This window comes from Mesoplodon densirostris, chromosome 3, assembly GCF_025265405.1.
Source record: "Mesoplodon densirostris isolate mMesDen1 chromosome 3, mMesDen1 primary haplotype, whole genome shotgun sequence".
NCBI classification, from domain to species: Eukaryota; Metazoa; Chordata; class Mammalia; order Artiodactyla; family Ziphiidae; genus Mesoplodon; species Mesoplodon densirostris.
This window is the reverse complement of record NC_082663.1, coordinates 147419348-147440660: the sequence shown is the minus strand read 5'-3', so window position 1 is coordinate 147440660 and position 21313 is coordinate 147419348. Positions and strand designations below refer to the sequence as shown.

Genomic DNA, 21313 nt, shown 5'->3' with positions numbered 1-21313 from the left:
AGAAAGAAATAAAAGGAAAAAGGAAAGAAACCCCCAAACTCCTACACAGAGAGAACAGCCATCCTGGTTTGCCCAGGACTGTCGCAGTTTTAGCACTGAAAGTCCTGGGTCCTGTGAACCGCTCAATCCAAGGCAAATCGGGTTAGTCCTACCACGTCCCACAGAGGTCTGGCCTCCGTGGCCCCTCCAACCTCACCTCACTCCAGCCACTCCTCTGAGCTCATCCCTCCCTTCTCTCTGCATGGTTGCTCCCTGATGTCATTCAGGGTTAAGCCTAAAGGCCACACCCATAGGGTACCCCTCTGGCACCACCCTCAATAAAGCGCCCCCCACCGTGGCACTTGTTATCAGGTCACTGTTTATTTCCTTAAGGCAGAACCGATTATTTTCTATCCCCTCCTCCTCCATTCAACTTTAAGTGCTGCTTGGCAGGCTTTCTGGTCTTATTCACTGTGGTCAGTCCCATGCCTGTCCCATGAAAGTGGCAGAGGACCTGGCACCTGGCCGACTCTTAAGAAACATGGCCAAATAAAAGCATGGGTTCGGGACTGAACCAGCTTAGGACTCTGCATTCACACACGTGTGTCACACTTTAAATCCTCATTTAAAGGATGAGGTGCTGCTGGACTAGGCCCTTTGCATGACAAGGTGTCAGCTCTTTGCTGGTGCACAGCAGGGGCAGGCCCTGAAATTTCTAGTCGAGCTTGAATTGAGGTGTGTGTGTGTGTGAGAGAGAGAGAGAGAGTATGCAAGCGGTTGAGCACGCCACTGAATCCACGTGCGTATCAGCAAGGCCATGACCAGCATACCTCCCGGGACAGACTCGTGTTTCAGATTGCAATAGGCCTACTCATCACGTGGCCTTGGACAAGGGTCCGGCCGAGCCGCTGTTTCATTGTCTATCCCGCATCTCCCGTCAGGGTCTCTGGCAGGATCGACTGAGAACCTGGCACGGGTCCTTAGCACACAGTAGGTGCAGGCTTAGCTTCAACCATCCCTCCAGGCCTCCTCCCCAGTTTATCAAGTGTTGCCTAAGCCCGCTGCTGCTGCTAAACTCGGGTACATTAGATAAGTGGGTCACGGGTTTGTGGCCCCGCGGCTCCGGGTGGGCACACAGTATCTTTCAGAGAGAAACTTCGGGCAGGGTGGAGCTGTGCCTGAGGAAGATGAAGAGGTTATTACTGCCTTGCGATCCCACTTTCTCGCTGCACACAAGCTAGGGAAGTGTGTCTGAGCTCACGTCTGTGAGTGCGTCGTCCGGTGACTTCGTGCGCGTCTGCGTGGACTCATTCGCGGGTCGGCTCCACACGGAACCCATCTTCCACTCTGAAAACCGACGGCGGGGCGGGGCCAGGTGCGCAGGGGGCGGGAGCCAGGCCCCGCGGGGCGGAGTCCACGTGGATGACGCTCAGGGCCACGCCCCCACCTTGGGACAGACCCGGAAGCGGCGGCGCCCCTAGGGGAAAATGGCGCCCTCGGGGCTGAAGGCGGTGGTGGGGGAAAGTGAGTGCCACCCCCTGGGGGCGGGGGGCCGGGTGCGCACGGACTCTGGGTCCCAAGCGGCGGGGAGCTGGGGGCCTGGCTGGGCGTCGAGCACCTGACGCTCGAGGGGGAGGACGGAGACTTAGCCTCAGCTGGATGTCCCGTCTCTCCCTTGAGGGAGCGGAACAAAGTTGGGAGACAGAACGCCGGGGACCCAAAGGAATCAGACTAAGGGTGGCGTAGACAGGCGCTGGGCAGGGACTCCTGGGCCCCCTTGGGTGCCAGCGGGGGGAGGGCACAGCTGGACATCCAGACTCCCGGATCTCTGAGCCAGGCAAAGTCCGGCGAGCTGGACTCTTGGGGCCCTTGGTGCGGACGGGGGCCGGGCCTGGGTGCGCTGGTCAGCGACCCCAGGTGGTGAGAGTGCTCAGGGGACGCGTCCGGGCCCCTATCCAGGTCCATGGATGGGGGACGCATTCCTCCTTGCCCGGTCGCTAAGAGCCCCATGCAGTGAGGACCCAGGCATCCAGGCCCCGCAGGCTGGGTTCTTGGGGGAGGGGTGGAGGTCGCCCCCTCCCCCACCTCCGGTAGTTCCGGCCTCAGCGGCTCCTTCCGCCCTGGCCGTCATGATAACTGTGGACACGACACTCTTGCTGGGCGGGGCTGCCTATCTACTCCCTCCACTAGGCAGGGCCCAGTGTGGCTCAAACCCCCAAAACCCCAGCTGAAAAAGGTGCCTCCTACATAGGAGTTAATGGGGAGACAGGAGAATCGCTGATTCCATTTTACAGATGAGGAAACTGAGGCTGGATGTTGGGTAATGGGATGACCACAGCCAGGCATGCCTCAGACCAGGGATCCAGGGGTCCTGTGTTCTGGTCCAGGGGAAACTGATGGAGGTGGAATGAGGGTGTGGCTGAAATATACAGGCCAGGAGTACTTGAGTAGCAGATAGGGAGGCTGAGAGCCCAGCTCTGGAGGCAGGTAGACCTGTTATGTGAGTCTTGGCTTTCCAGTTACTCGTTTATCTAAAGCATAGTTATCCAGTGGCTACTTATGCCTCAGGCACCCGCCACTTAAGTGCTGAGGGTGCTTATGCAACTTACTTCTCTTCTCTGAACCTCAGTGGCCCTGTCTATAAATTGCTCCAATTTATAGGAGCTACCTCACAGGACGGGGGTGGGGAGGAGTAAATGTGAGTTCAGATGGAGGTCCAGCCCGGGACCCAGAAGGTTTGGGGGCACGGTGGGGCCAGAGCACCTGGCATCCTGAGCCTGCCCCTCACTTCCCTGCAGAAATTTTGAGTGGAGTCATTCGGAGCGTCAAGAAGGATGGGGAGTGGAAGGTAGGGGTGAGACCGAATGCCTTGTCCAAACCCATGTGGGGGGCCCTGAATGTGGGACTCCCTCTAACTCCTTAAGGAGGTTGCTAGTCCAAAGAGGTGGGGTCAGGTGGGCCAGTCTGGGATGGGGTGGGTTGGGGATGGTGTCCTGGGTCCTCGTGTTCAACCAGCTCTTGAAGCTGTCAGGCCTGCCCACTGCCCCAGCCCCTCCTCAGAGACAGCTTCAGCCTCTCCCGCCCTCATGTCTGTCCACCGGTCCATCTGTCCATCCATCTGGACAGGTGCTCATCATGGACCACCCGAGTATGCGCATCTTGTCGTCCTGCTGCAAGATGTCAGACATCCTGGCTGAGGGCATCACCAGTGAGTGGACAGACCCTCCCCATGCTGCCCAGATGGGACCTGAGTGTGGGATCCCCTCAAATTCTCCAGAACTCCCAAATATGCAGCTTACTGCACAGACAGCCCTGATTTGGGCGCCCATGATAGGCAGACTGCCCATGCAGGGCTCCCTGGCTGTGATCCCTAAGGGGTCAGCCTCCCTGGCTGTGCAGCCCCTGTGTGTGGAACCCCATGTAGGACTCTCAGTGCATGATGTCCAGAATGGATGGCTTTCTACAGGCGATCCCCGAGGGGTATGACTATGTGACCCCCCAATGTGCAGGACCCTGCCCATGTAGCTCTTAGCCGTGTGACCCATGGGTGTGCACCTCCTGCTTCGGACCCTTAGGGAGTGCAGTCCCCCTGCTTCACCCCAGGATCTGACCCTCCTTCCCAAGTGTCCCGCTCCCTGAGTCAGAGACTCCCCATGTGCCCTGGCCCCACTGCCATCCACATGTGCCCCTTCCTCTGTTCCTGCTAGTTGTGGAGGACATCAACAAACGGCGAGAACCCATCCCCAGTCTGGAGGCCATTTATCTGCTGAGCCCCACGGAGAAGGTGCCTATGTGAGCGGGTGTGTGTGCGCATGTCTGCAGTGTATGGGGGACAGGCAGCTGGCTGGAGGCTGGGGCAGGGGATGGTCAGTCTAGGGGCCAGGCCTGGAGAGTGATCCGCATTCTTCAGTCGGTGCAGGCCCTGATCGCAGACTTCCAGGGGACCCCGACCTTCACCTACAAAGCGGCACACGTCTTCTTCACCGACAGTGAGTGAGGACATCAGTGGGGTGGGGGTCAGGGCGAGGCGGTGTGTGGGCTGCCCTGGCCTGATGCCCCCTCTTGCCCACCCCAGCCTGCCCCGAGCCCCTGTTCTGTGAGCTGGGCCGCTCCCGGCTGGCGAAGGTGGTGAAGACGCTGAAAGAGATCCATCTTGCCTTCCTCCCATACGAGGCTCAGGTACAGCCCAGCCTAGTCCTGGGAAGGGGTGGGGGTCTGTCACCAAACGTCCCAGGTTCCCTCAGAAACAGGCACCGAGACAAGTAAAGGGGACACTGAATCAGAAAGCAAAGGAGCCAACACCGGGCGGAATGAGCTCGTAGCGCTGTGGCACCCGGAGTACTGTCCCACTGGGCAACGGCAGGGGGCAGCATAGAGCTCACCTCAGCGTCGTCCCACCCAAGTTGGAGGGGGCTGAGGTATTTCTCCACCTCCTCCTCTAGACAGGAGTTGGGGGCTGCCCCAGGCCTGCCTCCTAGATGGCAGAGCAGGCTCCAGAGACCAGAGGAAGCCCCAGGGAGTGGCAGATGGCGGCTGCTGGAGTTGGGCAGGGGTACACCTCCAGCGGCGGCTCTGTGCCCTCCCAGGTGTTCTCCTTGGATGCCCCGCACAGCACCTACAATCTCTACTGCCCCTTCCGGGCCGGCGAGCGGGCACGGCAGCTCGAAGCGTTGGCCCAGCAGATCGCCACCCTGTGCGCCACACTGCAAGAGTACCCGGCCATCCGCTACCACAAGTGGGGACCCCACCTGGATGCCACCCTCCGACCTTGACCCCATCCTGTTTCCAACCCCAGCCCCAGTCCTCACCCTGGTCCCTAACCCCATCCCCGACCCCCAGTCTGCGCCTGGCCCTCCCCAACCCCATACCCTGAGCCCCCCCCTACATCTGCCCACCCCACCCCCAGGGGCCCAGAGGACACGGCCCAGCTGGCCCACGCCGTCCTAGCCAAGCTGAACGCCTTCAAGGCAGACACTCCCAGTCTGGGCGAGGTGAGGGGGCTTTCTGGGGAGGTGGGGGGTGGGCCCAGCCAGGGTCAGGGTCAATGTCCTCATTCCTGCCCACCCCCTCCACCCCAGGGCCCTGAGAAAAGTCGCTCACAGCTACTCATCATGGACCGGGCGGCCGACCCCGTGTCCCCACTGTTGCATGAGCTCACCTTCCAGGCCATGGCCTATGACCTGCTGGACATCGAGCAGGACACGTACAGGTGGGTGGACCCCGGGACTCGCCATCTGCCATCACTGCGGACCTGGGTCCTCAGCCAGTGCTCCCGACCCTCATGTCTCCCGCTCCCCCAGGTATGAAACCACGGGGCTCAGCGAGGCCCGGGAGAAGGCCGTGCTGCTGGACGAGGACGATGACCTGTGGGTGGACCTGCGGCACATGCACATCGCAGATGTGTCCAAGTACGGGCACGTGGTGGGCGCTGGGGCTGTGGGCCCTTCCGCGCGTGGTCCCCACCCCCTCCCACCCCTTTGTGGACCGGGTACGTGGCCTCCCGCTCTGGGTGAGCGCCCCTCCACGAGCCACACCCCTCCGCTGGCCTCCCCGGTGCGGCCCCAGTGTGGGCTCGCACGTGGCCTGTGTCTCCTGTCTCCCATCCCCTGGCCATGTGATGCCCCCCCATTCTGCTGTCAAACTACGGTCTTGGCACTGGTCCCCACCCTCCCCCCTGCCCACTCTCACTGCCAGGAAGGTCACGGAGCTCCTGAAGACATTCTGTGAGAGCAAGAGGCTGACCACAGACAAGGTAGAGTGGGCAGCTTGGGAGGAACGCCACGCCCCCCCCAAGATGGATCCCTGGCCTCTGGTAGGCAGGGCCTGGCTCACGCTCCTCCCTCTCCCCAGGCCAACATCAAAGACCTGTCCCACATCCTGAAAAAGATGCCACAATACCAGAAGGAGCTGAACAAGGTGAGCGGGGGCTGGGAACCCACCCCCCTCCAACTGCCACCCCCTCTCCACCCTGGCTCAGCCTCTGTTACCCCAATTCCCACCCCTGCCCCTCAGTATTCTACACACCTGCATTTAGCCGATGACTGCATGAAGCACTTCAAGGGCTGTGTGGAGAAGCTGTGCAGTGTGGAGCAGGTGGGGTGAGCCTGGGGCAGGGGTGGGGTCTGTGGAGGGGAGGCTGGGCATGTGGGGGCGGGGTCTATGGGGGAGGCGGGGCCTGCGAGGGAGGCGGGGCCTGTGGAGGGGCGTTTTCTGGAGTAGAGTATGGCTTGTGGGGGTGCCAGGCCCATGGAAAGGTAGGACCAGCATAAGGGGCGGGGCCTACGGAGAGGTGTGGCCTGTGTGAGGGGTGGGGCCCGTGAGGAAGAGGCTGGGGCTGCGAGGGGGTGGAGCCTGTGGAGAGGACGGGCCTGTGTGAGGGGTGGGGTCTCTCTGCAAACACGTGTAGAACCTTCAGAGACCTGGTGGTCCGATGAAATGAAGCCCAAAGGTCTTGCCTAGGCCCCTGGGATGGCCCTGCCCTGGCCCGTGCCCCCACAGAGTGGCTGACCCCCATGCCCCACAGGACTTAGCCATGGGCTCTGACGCAGAGGGCGAGAAGATCAAGGACGCCATGAAGCTGATCGTGCCGGTGCTTCTGGACGCTGCGGTGCCAGCCTACGACAAGATCCGGGTTCTGTTGCTCTACATTCTTCTACGGAATGGTGGGTAGGGGGCAAGGGGGGGGCCTTGGTGTACTGCCACTCACCGCAGTCTCCAGTGATCCTGGGACTCTCTAAACCCCACAGTTGCCCTGTCCTCGGGATGACCCCCAAACCCCACAGATACCACTCTGGACCCTGGGCCTCCCTCCATTGGCCTCCGTTGGCATGGAGAGGCTGCAAATCTATGACGTCTCCAAATTTGGTCCCCTCAACTGATTCCAGAGGATCCCCCAGTCTACTACCCGCTCTGGGATTCACATCCAGAATTCTAACATCAGGAACCCCCCCGCGCCAGCCTGGGTGGCTCCCCTGGTCCCGAGGGCCTCTGAACTGTAGGCTGCTCCTGTCATGGTTCTGGCACCTCCTCACCCCACCGCAAGCCCCTCAACCCAGAAGCGTGCATGGCCACCTCTGTCCTCCCCCCCTCCCCTCCCCCCCCACCCTGTGAGCATCCCATCCACGTCAGCCCACCCATCGGCCTCCTCCAGGTGTGAGCGAGGAGAACCTGGCCAAGCTGATCCAGCACGCCAACGTGCAGGCACACAGCAGCCTCATTCAGAACCTGGAGCAGCTGGGGGGCACTGTCACCAACCCCGGGGTATGCTGGGTCAGAGACTGGGAGGGGGAGGCGGATATGGGGGTGGGGCTGCCTGGGGAGCAGGCACTGAGTCAGAGGGCAGTGACTGGGGGCGGAGGGCACCTCACCAGGGCAGGGATATGCAGGGCATGATGTGTTGGAGGCTTGAGTGGGGTCTGGGGACCGGGGGGCACCAGGGCTGTCCCCAGCCTCGGCGGTCATAGAAACAGGGCGGGCGAGGCATAGTCAGAGCCCCAGTCCATGCGGTCCGAGTCCCGGGGGCGGATAGCCGGGTCATCAGCATGGGGCACACAGTTGACCCTGGGCTCCCCGAGGTCTGAGGGCCACCAACCTGGGCGGGACACACATGGCAGCTTCCTGTGCTCTGATCTCCACACATCCCGCTTCCCCTGACACTGCCTCCGCCTCTGGCCACGCGCATCTCTCATGTTCTCGCCTCGCCACTTGGTCCTCCGTCTCTCTCCCAGGCGCCCTGTCTGTCGCCCTGTCCGCCACCTCTCAGTTCCCTTGTTTCTGCGTCCTCCCACATCTGTCTCCATCTTTCTCTCTTAGCCCTGATCTTTCTCTTTGTCGCATCTTTGTCTAACTGCCTCTCTATTTCTTCCTCCCTCTCTCTCATTTTCCCTTCCTCGCTCTCTCTGTGTCTGTCTCTCTCTGTCTCCCTCCCTCCTTCTATCTTTCTCTCTGGTTCTCTGTGCCCTTTCTCCATCTTTGTCTGCAACCTTCCCAAGTCCGACAAGCCCCCAGCCCCATTTATGACCCGCCTCCTTCTCCCTGATTCCCCCACTGACCCCAGCCCGGCCCGCCCCGCCTTTAGGGCTGTGGGACCGCAAGCCGGCTGGAGCGGAGGGAGCGCTCGGAGCCCACCTATCAGCTGTCCCGCTGGACCCCGATCATCAAGGATGTGATGGAGGTACCGCTGCTGGGGGGTTGGGGCCTGACCCCCACCCCCCGCCCCTATCCAGGCAATGCTCAGCCCTCTTCCTGCTCACCGTCCTAAGCCCCCAGGCTTAAGGGGAAATCCTTCATTATGGGCATCCCTGTGGCATCCAATTTGCGCTGTCATGGGGGCATCCCAAGCCCACACTGGAGGAAGTGGGGTGTCAGAGGTCCCTCGTAGGGGAGCTTCATTTCCTCTCCACCTGCTGATCCCCTCCTCTGTCCCCCTCTATTCGCTCCTGCCCCCCAGAAAGCCCCCTGGGTCCCCCTTTGTCCTCCCCATGCCAGTCCCTGCCCATTCTGGGAACCAAAAGCAGCAGCAACACAAAGGACCAGGCCAGGGACCTGGCTTCCTGGCTTCCTGCCGTCTGTGTGGAGTCCTGGCACCTCCGCCTGCTTGGAGGCCAGTGACCTTGGCCCCCGTATCCCCATGGACTCGATGCTGAGACTCCTGGGTACCTGAGGGGCAGGGAGCTCAGAATCCTGGGTTCCCAAGGGTCTGTGGGTCCACACTCCTGGGTCTCTGAGGGGCTGAGGAGGAGCAGGGTCCTTAAGAAGCTCGGGGCCCAGGGTCCTGGGTCGCCAAGGGGCTGGAGACACAGATGGTGGCTCCTGTCTGCCAGGATCTTGGACCATGTACACACCCTGTGGAGGGGGCTCCAGACCCTGGGCCCCGTCGCCCGGGCCCCTCTCTTCAGCCTCCTCCTCTGGCCCCAGGATGCCGTGGAGGACCGGCTGGACCGGAAGCTGTGGCCCTTTGTGTCTGACCCTGCGCCCACGCCCAGCTCCCAGGCTGCCGTCAGGTGAGGCCCAGGGATACCCCCGCCCCAGCTGTGCCCAGGCCTGTGGGAGGTGAGGCTTGGGTATAGGGGTGGTGGTCTGCTGTTGAGACTGACCTTTCCCTGTCTCCCCCGGACAGCGCCCGCTTCGGCCACTGGCACAAGAACAAGACGGGCGTGGAGGCACGGGCAGGGCCCCGGCTTATCATCTACATCATGGGCGGTGTGGCGATGTCAGAGATGCGGGCCGCCTATGAGGTGACCAGGGCCACTGATGGCAAGTGGGAGGTACTTATTGGTGAGTGGCCAGGACTGGGGCCCCTGGGCTGGGGTGGGGCCGGGAGCCTGCCCCTGTGTGTGGGTCCCTGGGGGACTGACAGCTGCGTGCCTTCTGGGTCCCCAAAGCCTAGAGCCTCCGCAGGGCCTGGGTGAGAGGATACCGGATACCTGAGGGGCTAGGGCTTGGCTTCCCAGGGAAGGGGTCACCTAGGAGTGGACCCCTCTCTTTCCGAGGGGTGAGCCTTCTGAGCCCTTAGGGTCAGGGCCTGGTTTCCCGAGCACCCCACCTGGGGGGTGTCAGGGGCCGAGGCCGCTCCCCCAGCCCCATCCTCCTACCCAGGCTCCTCACACATCCTCACCCCGACCCGCTTCCTGGATGACCTCAAGACGCTGGACCAGAAGCTGGAGGACATTTCCCTGCCCTGACCCTCCTGCCCCCGCCTGCCCTGCCCCCCGCCCTTTTCAGAGAAATAAACTCCCATCTTTCTGCCAGCTTGCACCCACCTCACTTTCCTTCCATGGGAGCTAGACGGGGACTGCCACCCTTGGGTCCCATTCCCTGACCTGTGCCTCAGGCCCCACCCCACCCTGTTGTCCTTCCAGAGGGCATCCCAAGCCCTAATTTGAATATTGGCTCCAAGATCTACTAGCTGCTAGGTTTTGGCCAACTTCTTGGGTCCCCCTTCCAAAAACACGGGGGGCCAATGACGGCAGTGGCTTTGCAGAGGAGGTGAAATGGCGCCGAAAGCTGATGGCACGGGAAAATGACAGCAGCTCCTCCTCTACTGGTACTAGGGTTATCTCGGCTGCTCCGATGGGACCATCAGTAGTAGTATTAACAAGCAGAACAGGCCCTGTATCCCAGCACCCCCAGCCCTTCAGGAACTGTCTCAGTGGGGCCTGGGGCCACACAAGGCCAGGGGTCTTCTCAGGCTCCTAGGATCAGAATCTGCATTTGTGTGAGGACAGGATCACAGCAAACGATGCCCAGTTCCCACCCCAGAGAGTTAGAACTCTCCCTGCTTATCCTCCTCCCCGCCCCCACTTTCTCCAGGCTGTTCACAGGGGCTCCTAACTGCAGGACTTATCAGACCCTTCACTGGGTGTGTTAGTTTGCTAAGGCTGCCATAACAAAGTGCCACATTCCGGGTGACCTACACAACAGAGATTATTCTCTCACAGTTCTGGAGACCCGGAGTCCAAGATCAAGGTGTTGGTGGGGTTCATTTCTTCTAAGGCCTCTTTCCTTGGCTTGTAGATGGCCGTCTTCTCCCTGTGTCCTCACATGCTCTTCCCTCTGTGTGTGTCTGTGTCCTAATCTCTTCTTCTTCTTTTTTGAAAATTTATTTATTTTATTTTATTTTTGGCTGTATTGGGTCTTCATTGCTGCACGCGTGCTTTCTCTAGTTGCAGCGAGCAGGGGCTACCCGTCGTTGAGGTGTGCGGGCTTCTCATTGCGGTGGCTTCTCTTGTGGTGGAGCATGGGCTCTAGGCGTGCAGGCTTCAGTAGTTGTGGTGCATGGGCTTCAGTAGTTGTGGCGCATGGGCTTCAGTAGTTGTGGTGCACGGGCTTAGTTGCTCGGCGGCATGTGGGATCTTCCTGGACCAGGGCTCAAACCCGTGTCCCCTGCATTGGCAGGCAGATTCTCAACCACTGCGCCACCAGGGAAGCCCCTAATCTCCTCTTCTTATAAGGATACCAGTCATATTGGCTTAAAGTCTACACTAATGACCTCATTTTGACTTAATTATCTTTTAAAAATCTTGTCTCCAAATACAGTCACATTCTGAAGCATGGGGGTTAGGATTTCAGCATATGAATTTTCTGGGGACACAGTTCCGCCCATAACACTCAGCTAAAGTGAGATGTGAATCTCACAGCCTGAATAAGATAGATGAAGGCCCTTCTCCCTGGGGCACAGACACACAGCCAGGCCGGCAGTCTGTGGCACAGGTGGCTGTGGGAGCCCCAAGAACACGATAATCCACTCAGTCAGGGGCAGCCTGGGAAGGCTTCCTGGACGAGGTGGCACTTAAGAGAATGAAAGTGAAGAGGGGTCTGGGAAGGGAGGGGAGGGCACAGTGAAGGCAAAGGCAAGAGAGCGGAATGGAGCCAGAGGGAAAGGTCTTGAGGGACGACAAGGTCTGAGAGCCACCTGGGGCCTGAGTGAGGATTTGGCCCCTGCTGGGGTGATAGGAAACTACAGAAAGGATCTGAACAGGGTCAGGTGGGGGCCCCAAGTCTAATGTTGGCGATGGGGCTCAACTGGGATGAGTGCCTGGGGAGGGGACCCTGGTGGGCGGGTAAATTGGGTATAGCGCCCCCCAGTGGAGCGCTACTCATTTCCATCCTGTCACCTCTGGAGTTGTGGCCCCTCCAAGACTGGGACCAGGGGGGCGTGGGCGGACACAGGACAATTGAGGCCCTCCTTCCCTGCCCACGGAAGACTTGGCCCTGATTTTGAGGTCACCTATCCTTTTGAGAATTCAGAGAAATCTAAAGACACTCTTCCCAGAAAAATCGCACGGACGGTTTTGTAGGCAGGGCCTTGGAGAAGCAAAAACCCCTGCGATTCAGCAATTCTACTAAGATTTATGCGAAACGCGTAATAGGGCAGAAAGATGGACGTGCAAGTCTGTCGAGTAGATGAAGTGCAGGGGAGAAAGTGGGTCATCTCAGACCACTGAGACGGCCGGCCCTGGATGCCACCCCCCCACACCCGCCACGGCCTTGGCAGGGAAGCCTTTCGACTGGGAGACGGAGTGGGAGGGAGATGGTTTTAAAAGTTTAACTTTTAGGGACTTCCCTGGTGGCACAGTGGTTAAGAATCCGCCTGTCAATGCAGGGGACACGGTTTCGATCCGTGGTGGGGGAAGATCCCACCTGCCACGGAGCAATTAAGCCCGTGAGCCACAACTACTGAGCCCACACGCCTAGAGCCGGTGCTCCGCAACAAGAGAAACCACCGCAATGAGAAGCCCGCGCACCGCAACGAAGAGTAGCTGCCACGCCCCCACGCGCAGCAAAGAAGACCCAACGCAGCCAAAAATCAATCAATTAATTAATTTTTTAAAAAGTTTAACTTTTAAACGCTCCTCCTTGGGAAGCCGCGGTTTTCCTCCGGGACCCGCTTAGGTAGATCAGCGCTCCGAGCGCCAGGGGGCGCTGTGGCTGAATTTGCCAGCTGCTTTGATCTTTAGCGTATGTAACCCGAGCTTGGGTGACCCTAATTAGAGACGGCGGGGGCGGGGGAGAGGGAGTAGGTCATGAGTTACTCAATAACTCATAATAAAAGTTACTCGTCTCAGCGCCAGCGAAACCCTGTTGCTTAAATCGCCTCGGCCTCTGGCCCTTATTTGTACGTAGATGATGTTGTAAAGTCTCCCACCTCGGGACATTTTGATTCTACAAATATTCACGGACCACCCCCATCCCCGCCCCCGAAAATGGGCCACAGCAGCCGGTAGTGTCAGGCCCTGACCACGTCCCAGGCATCCTGCCAAGCCCTCCACATGCATTACACAGAATTCTCAAAACCCTCGTGTGAGGGTAAAATCCACCCTCTCTCTGCGTCCTGTGAAGCCTCACGTCAGGAGCTCCATGATGTCATTTCCCCTACGATTGGTCGGTGGGTTGGGGGCGGGCGGGAGGTGTCCCTGGTTTCCAACAACTCTCCACATAAAGGTTTTAACAGCCATGGATTCCTTCCGATCTCTCCCCCCCCCTTTTTTTAAACTTAATTTTATTATTTTTTTCCCCGACGCTGCGAGGCTTGTGGCATCTTAGTCCCCCAACGAGGGATTGAACCCAGGCCACCGCAGTGAAAGCGCGGAGTCCTAACGACTGGACTGCCAGGGAATTCCCCAATTTTTTTTTCTGTACTTTAAAATTTTACCTATTTATTTATTGCCAATATCTCTTGAAGATTATTTTCAAACTTGTCATTCCTCCCACTGGAATCAGCTGGGATCCTTCTTGAAAGGACTCTCAGCAACTACTGAAGTTGGTTCGTATGGAAAGTTACAACCTAGCGCGTTTTGTTACGTGTTACTGTGGGTGTGGATTAGGTCGCTCAATCCCCGGGAAGCAGCTGGACACATGAGCTCATAGGGGAGGCCTGGGGTGGGAACAGACCCCAGAGTCACCGGTGGTCATGGTATAAGCTTAGAGGCAACATCCAGGAACCACTGACTGGCACAATAATAATATATTAATATATACCACGATAGTATAGTATTAATACAATAATACATCATTATTATTTAATACTGTAAGACGGTCTGGCTCCGGCTGGGCGGTGGTTCTCAGGATGTGCCAAGAAGGAGGACTCCACAAAGTGAGAAAAAAGGATTCCTCAGGTCAGCATCAGGGCTTTGGAAGGTCAGGAGGGCACCCCTGGGGTGAGCACTGATGCTCTTGGTTGTGGGGACATGGGGACATGGGGACACATCATACCAGAGAGAGTTCTCAGCCCGTGCTGTGCAGGGCAGGGGGCTCTTCTAGAGCAATATCTCATCCAAGTTAACAGGAGGGAAAGGTTTGTGGTCTTGAATTTGCTCTAAAAAATAAAAGTGAGCGGGGGAGATAAATTAGGAGTTTGGATTTCTGGGGGTTTTTTTGATTTTTTTTTTTTCTGCACTGTGCAGATCTTTGTTCCCCTACCAGGGATGGAACCCCGGGCCCACGGCAATGAAAGTGCTGAGTCCTAACCACTGAACCACCAGGGAATTCCCAGGAGTTTGGAATTAACATAGACACACGACTATATATAAAATAGGTAAACAGCAAGGACGTACTGTATAGCACAGGGAACTATACTCAGTATCTTGTAATAACCTATAATGGAAAAGAATCTGAAGAAGAATATATATGTATATATATGTGTGTGTATAACTGAATCACTTTGCTGTACACTTGAAACTAACACAGCATTGTAAATCAACTCTACTTCAGTTTTTTGGTTTTTTTTTTTTTTTTTTTGCGGTACGTGGGCCTCTCACTGTTGTGGCCTCTCCCGTTGCGGAGCACAGGCTCTGGACGCGCAGGCTCAGCGGCCATGGCTCACGGGCCCAGCCGCTCCGCGGCATGTGGGATCTTCCCGGACCGGGGCACGAACCCGTGTCCCCTGCATCGGCAGGCAGACTCTCAACCACTGCGCCACCAAAGAAGCCCTCTACTTCAGTTTTTAGAAAAAAAACTAAAAAAAGTTTAAATACTTTACGGTACATTTAGACAATGGAAACTGACCCTGCATTAAAAAGAACTCACCCAAGAGAAAGGAAAATATGCATCCACACAAAGACGTGTCCAGGAATGTTCATGGCATTATTCATAATAGCCAAAAGGTGGAAACAATCCAAATGCCCATCAACCGGTGAATGGAAATCAGTGTGGTACATCCAGGCGATGGAATGCAGCTCAGTCAAGGACCAAAATACATGTTATGACATTAATGAACCTCAAAACACTATGCTAAGTAAAAAAGCTTGATGCAAGAGACCACATGGTGTACGATTCCATTTATAGGAAATGTCCAGAATAAGCAAATTTACAGACAGAAAGTGGTTGCCTAGGGGTGGGGGTGGGAATAGAGAGTGACTGCAAAGGAGCACAACATTCCTTTCAGGGGCGATAGAAAATTTCCAGAATTGGATTGTGGTAATGGCTGTGCAACCCTGTGAAACTTACTACAGATCATTGAGTTGTACAATTGAAATGGATGAATGTGGTATGTAAATTATACTTCAATAAAGCTGCTTTAAAAAAGAATGAAAAAATGAGGGTCCCAGACATGGTGGAGCTGCCGGCTGGGCAGAGAGGGGTGGAGGTGGGATGGTGAAATCCCCAGGACCCTAGCAAAGCAAGAATTGCCTGAGGCCTCTGGGGGAGGGGCTGAGTGGCCCCAGGGAACCCAGCAGATGTCAAGGAAGCAAGGCAAGCTTCCCCCCCACTTTTTTTTTCTGTAAAGTTGCTCAAAATGTGAAAACACAAGTTAACCAACAGCTACTGCCAAGAATATTGTGAAAAGGCTCCTGGAGGTGAGGAAATAGCCCTGAAAGTGGCAAAGTTCTGTTCCTGTTGGGCTGAGATGGGGTCCCCAGGGCTGAGGTATTGAGGGGACAGGACAGGAAGAGGAAGTCCTGGCTGGTGGCCCCTCCACATTGAGTGACCACTCAGAGCCTTGATCCCTGTCTGTGGCTGGGGAAATTCTGGGAAATATTGATCCCCCTCCCCCAAAAAAGCGACGTTTGAAGCATCCACTACATACCGTGCCTCATTCTGTATCGTCTACATAGATTTACATAAAGTACTTGCTGGATGAAATAAGTCAGATGGAGACAGGCAAATACTTAAATGTGGAATCTGGTTTTCCCCCAGCTTCGTTGAGATAAGCTTAAGGTGTACAACGTAGTGATTTAATACATATATACTGATCAAAGAAATGTTCACACTGAGATATAGGGAAAGTCATTCTGGCTTATACATGAGTTAACTTGAATTTTATGCTAACAGCCTGTTTGTCGCCTATGAAAACTACATTGTACATCTGCTTTAATTATTAAAGAAAAGGGCACAATGACCAGAAGTCAAGAATGTCCATGTTCAAAATCAAGATTAAATGCCTCCCTTCCTGGGATGCCAATGCTGGTCCTCCTTTGATGATAAGACTCCCTTCCCAGGCGCCGAGGTCATACCGACTCGCTGTGTACATGCTGATCTGTTTTTCTTTTTTTTTTTTTTTGAAACCTTGAAGGAGTGTCTCCATGACTTGTTTGATGTTCTTTGTTCTGACAAGATATAAAACTGCGCTGAAAACCATGCGTCTCTGGGGCAGTTCCTCAGAGTTATCAGAGAGGCCGTCTTCCAGGCTATAGTCCTCAGTTTGGCTCAAATAAAACTCTTTTCTGGGACTTCCCTAGTAGTCCAGTGGTTAAGACTTGGCGCTTTCACTACTGTGGGCCCGGGTTTGATCTCTGGTCGGGGAACTAAGATCCCACAAGCCTTGTGGCACGGCCCAAAAAAAAAAACAAAAACAAAAAATCCCCTCTTTTCTATTCCTATTATAGTTTATTATTTTCGTCGACAATACATTACAAAATGACAACCACAATGAAGTTAGATAGTAGATCCATCCCCTCATATGGTTGCCGTGTGCATGTGGTGAGAACTTTTAAATTCTCTCTCAGCAACTTTTCAATACACAATATACAGTATTGTTAACCATCGTCATTATGTTGTACATTACACCCCCAGAATTTATTCCTCTTATAACTGGAAGTTTGTACCTTTCGACCACCTTCACCCATTTCTCCGACCTCCCAGACCCTGGCAACTGCCAATCTCTGTTTCTGTGAGTTTGGTTTGTTTTATCGGTTTTTGTTTTTAAGATTTATATGTGAAATCTAAAAAAGCTGAGCTATAGAAGCAGAGAACAGAATGGTGGTGACCAGGGCCTGGGAGGTGGGGGAGATGTTTGTCAAAGGAGACAAAATTTCAGTTAGATGATGAATGAATTCTGGGGACCTAATGGACAGCATGGTGATTACAGGTAACACTGTATTGTGTACTGGAAAGTTGATAAGAGAGTAGATCTTCAGTGTTCTCACCACACACGCAAAGAGGTACTTATATGAGGTGATGGAGATGTTATCTAACCTTATGTGGTAATCATGTTTCAACATAACACATGTATCAGATCGTCACGTAATACACCTTAAACGCACACAGTGTTATATGTCAGCTGTGTCTCAATAAAGCTGCGGGGGTGGGAGTACTCACTTAATTGTCACCCAGGCCCCATGAGGTAATCACTGAGAATAATCCCATTTTACAGATGGGGAAACTGAGGCCCAGACGTGCTTTAGCCACTTGCTCAAAGTCATGCAGCTAGTCAGTGGCTGAGCTGGGACTCCCAGGAAGGGGGCTGCAGCCTCCGTGGCATCACCACCAGAGCATCTCTGAAGCTCCTTTGCATCTGCTCTTGTTGCTTGGATATGCTGGGCAGGGGAGAGTGGGCAGGTACCACAGGAAGGGGCTGGGGAGACAGCTCATCCTGGGTGGGCAGGGCCCCAAGAGCTGGGCTGGTCAGAAGGGGTTCTAGGAAACTGTTCCTACCTGCCCCTTACTTTACCCTCCATGTGTTCTCCCCCAGCACCCTGCCTACTCCATGTACCCCCCACCTCATGGTACGGGTGGAAAAATGCCTTGGTTAAAAGTAAGGACTTTGAGGAACTTCCCTGGCGGTCCAGTGGTTAGGACTCAGTGCTTTCACTGCTGGGGGCCCAGGATCAATCCCTGGTCCGGGAAGTAAGATCCTACAAGCCAAGACCTGCGGCCAAATAAATAAATAAATAAATAAATAAATAAATAAATAAATAAATAAGGACTTCGGCATCCAACAAATCTGGATCTGAAATCTCCCCTTCGGGAGTGACTCAACCTCACCCAACATCAGTTTTCCCATCTGTGACATGGGGCACGAGGTGGAGGCTGTCAGGAAGCTGTGGTCAGACTCTCCCTCCCGCCTCCACACTATTCCCCTTTTTTTTAAATTTTTTTAACATCTTTATTGGAGTATAATTGCTTTACAATGGTGTGTTAGTTTCTGCTTTATAGCAAAGTGAATCAGCTATACATATACATATATCCCCATATCTCCTCCTTCTTGCGTCTCCCTCGCACCCTCCTTATCCCACCCCTCTAGGTGGTCACAAAGCACCGAGCTGATCTCCCTGTGCTATGTGGCTGCTTCCCACCAGCTATCCAGTTTACATTTGGTAGTGTATATATGTCCATGCCACTCTCTCATTTCGTCCCAGCTTACCCTTCCCACTCCCCGTGTCCTCAAGTCCATTCTCTACGTCTGTGTCTTTATTCCTGTCCTGCCCCCAGGTTCTTCAGAACCTTTTTTTTTTTAGATTCCATATATATGTGTTAGCATATGGTACTTGTTTTTCTGTTTCTGACTTACTTCACTCTGTATGACAGACTCTAGTTCCATCCACCTAACTACAAATAACTCAATTTCGTTTCTTTTTATGGCTGAGTAATATTCCACTGTATATATGTGCTACATCTTCTTCATCCATTCATCTGTCGATGGACACTTAGGTTGCTTCCATGTCCTGGCTATTGTAAATAGAGCTGCAATGAACATTGTGGTACATGACTCTTTTTGAATTATGGTTTTCTCAGGGTATATGCCCAGTAGTGTGATTGCTTGGTCATATGGTAGTTTTATTTTTAGTTTTTTAAGAAACCTCCATACTTTCCTCCATAGTGGCTGTATCAATTTACATCCCACCAACAGTTTTTTAAATTTTATTCTGTTTTTTATTATTGAAGTACAGTTGATTTACAATGTCATGTTAGCTTCAGGTGTACAACACAGTGATACAGTGTTCATATATATATATATGGTATTTATTGTTTGTACTTTTTAATGATGGCCATTCTGAGCAGTGTGAGGTGGTACCTCATTGTGGTTTTGATAGCATTTCTCTAATAATTATCAAGGCTTTTACTTTTATTTTCTGTCATTCTTGTGGGACAGGAAGCAGGTGTCAATGATTCTCTTCTGATTGGCAGAGCTACCTGTCATTACGACATCATCACTAGGCCAAGTTATGTAGCAAGGCAACCAATCAGAAGCGTAGGTTGCCTCTAGAAGTCAGTTTCACAAGAAGTGGTAACAGTTTCCAGTCCTCTGAGTGATACAGGCCTCTTTGTTCAGAATTAGTTCAAGGACAGATGTATATTAACAGAGGTAAGAACAAGCTGGTAACACTTATGAATATTCACAAGATCTGCAGTGCACAGGAAAACCAGTTGTATGGGTAGAAAAATCTCCTTCTCTGTGACTTCAGGACAGTTTTCCTTCAGATCTTTGGGAAACTTCTTTTTTTTTTCAATTATAATTTAAATTATAAGTATTTGGTGGCAGTGGTTACACAACTGTATGCATTTGTCAAAACTCATAGAACTCAGTAAAAAGGGCGAATTTTGTCGTATGTAAATTATACCTGATTTTTTTAAAAGCAATACTTGGGAAAAACAGAACATTCATGCAGTATGCAGGTATATAGACTTGTCAAAATGTATCCAACTGAACACTTAAGATAGATGCATTTTATTATATGGAAATTATACCTCAATAAGATTGATTTTTAAAAATTGTAGGTATGTGATTGCCCTATTGTACTTTTTAAAGACCTGGTTCTAGAATTGTATTAAGTAGTATTAGATGTAAAAGGTCACTAGAGCTCAGTTTTGCTGGTAGAAATCAGGGAGAATAAAGGGATTTTTTAAAGAGAATTAAGGGGCTATCGATGACAATAATCAATAAACAATCAATAATAGCAATAGAAAGAGTTTTATTTTAGCCAAACTGAGGACTATAGCCCAGAAGACAGCTTCTCAGAGGAAAACTCTGAGAAACTGCTCCGGAGAAGCAGGGTCTTCAGCACAGTTTTATATCTTCTAAGAACAAAGAACATCAAACAAGTCAGGGACACACTCCTTCAAGGTTTCAGAAAAACAGACCAACATGTACACAGCAAGTCAGTATGACCTTGGCACCTGGAAGGGAGTCTTATCATCAAAGGAGGACCAGCCCTGGCATCCCAGGAAGAGGGGCTTTAATCTTTATTTTGAACATGGACATTCTTGACGTCTGGTCAGTGTGCCCTTTTCTTTAATAATTAAAGCAGATGCACAATGTAGTTTTCATAGGCCACAAGCAGGCTGTTTTAGCTAGCACAAAATTCACGTTAACTCATGTATAAGCCAGAATGACTTCCCCAGACCTCAATATGTGAACATTTCTTTATCAGGCCATATATAACTCTTTCCTGCTACTGAACTAAGGGTTTTCAAACTGAGTCCCTGGGGAGCCCCAGGGGGTTCCACACATTCTCTCTGCTTTTCACCCTGCCTGTAGTTAGAGCTGCCCACTTCTTTTGCATCCTTCAAAAGCTATTTTTTTAAAAAGTTTTAACATATTTATTGGAGTATAATTGCTTTACAGTGTTGTGTTAGTTTCTGCTGTATAACAAAGTGAATCAGCTATATGCATACGTATATCCCCATATCCCCTCCCTCTTGCGTCTCCCTCCCACCCTCCTTATCCCACCCCTCTAGGTGGTCGCAAAGCAGTGAGCTGATCTCCCTGTGCTCTGCAGCTGCTTCCCACTAGCTATCTATTTTACAGTTGGTAGTGAATATATATGTCAATGTTACTCTCTCACTTCGCCCCAGCTTACTCTTCCCCCTCCCTGTGTCCTCAACTCCATCTCTACGTCTGTGTCTTTATCCTGTGCCACCCCTAGGTTCATAGCAGCATCCTTCACAATAGCCAAAAGGTGAGAACAACCCAACTGTCCATCAACAGATGATACACGAAATGCAGTATGGACATAAAATTGAATATTAGCCTTAAAAAGGAATGAGGTTCTGATCCATGCTACAACATGGATGAATCTTAAAATGTTATGCTCGGTGAAATAAGGCAGGCACAAAATGATAAATATTGTATGATTCCACTTATTTGCTATATGAATAGGCAAATTCATAGAAATAGAAACTAGATTAGAGATTACCAGGGGCTTCAAGAAGAGGAAGTAGGACTTAGTGTTTAATAGGTAAGGTTTCAGTTTAGGATGATAAAAAGAAAGTTCTGGAAATGGACAGGGGTGATGATTACACAACACTGTATGTCTGAAATCAAGCCATACTCCCTCTAAAGACTAGGGAAAAGTCGGTTCTTTGCTTCTTCCAGCTTCTGGTGGCTTCTGGCATTCCTTGGCTTGTGGCCACAGCATTCCAGTGTCTGCCTCGGTGGTCACACTGCCTTAATGCTGCTGAATTTACACTTGAAAATGGTTAAAATGGTACATTTTATTTTACATGTGTTTTACCACAATTTTAAAAAAAATCCATCCATATTGGAAACAAAACAAACCCAAACAATGTGAAAAACATTCTTAGCTCATGAGTCATACAAAAATAGATGGTAGGCAGGACTTCCCTGGCAGTCCAGTGGTTAAGACTCCGTGCTTCCACTGCAGGGGGCATGGGT

General features: G+C 53.2%; 1 protein-coding gene across 4 annotated transcripts; it reads left to right on the top strand.

Annotated features, from left to right (window-relative positions):
* Window positions 1–1402: 1402 nt before the first annotated feature.
* Window positions 1403–9728, top strand: STXBP2 (syntaxin binding protein 2). Of its 4 annotated transcripts, none has more exons than XM_060094261.1 (19): window positions 1403–1503; window positions 2778–2827; window positions 3106–3187; window positions 3687–3763; window positions 3890–3968; window positions 4055–4158; window positions 4566–4714; window positions 4886–4970; window positions 5058–5188; window positions 5280–5387; window positions 5674–5731; window positions 5830–5895; window positions 5992–6072; window positions 6503–6641; window positions 7130–7239; window positions 8057–8152; window positions 8896–8981; window positions 9098–9255; window positions 9577–9728. In XM_060094261.1, the coding sequence occupies exons 1-19, from the start codon at window positions 1467–1469 to the stop codon at window positions 9660–9662; spliced, it is 1782 nt and encodes a 593-aa protein (XP_059950244.1). In that variant the 5' UTR covers window positions 1403–1466; the 3' UTR covers window positions 9663–9728. The 4 variants fall into 4 exon arrangements, with proteins under 4 accessions (XP_059950244.1, XP_059950246.1, XP_059950247.1 ...); XM_060094262.1 differs by lacking the exon at window positions 1403–1503 and adding an exon at window positions 2236–2299; XM_060094263.1 differs by lacking the exon at window positions 5992–6072.
* The last annotated feature ends 11585 nt before the right edge of the window (window positions 9729–21313 follow it).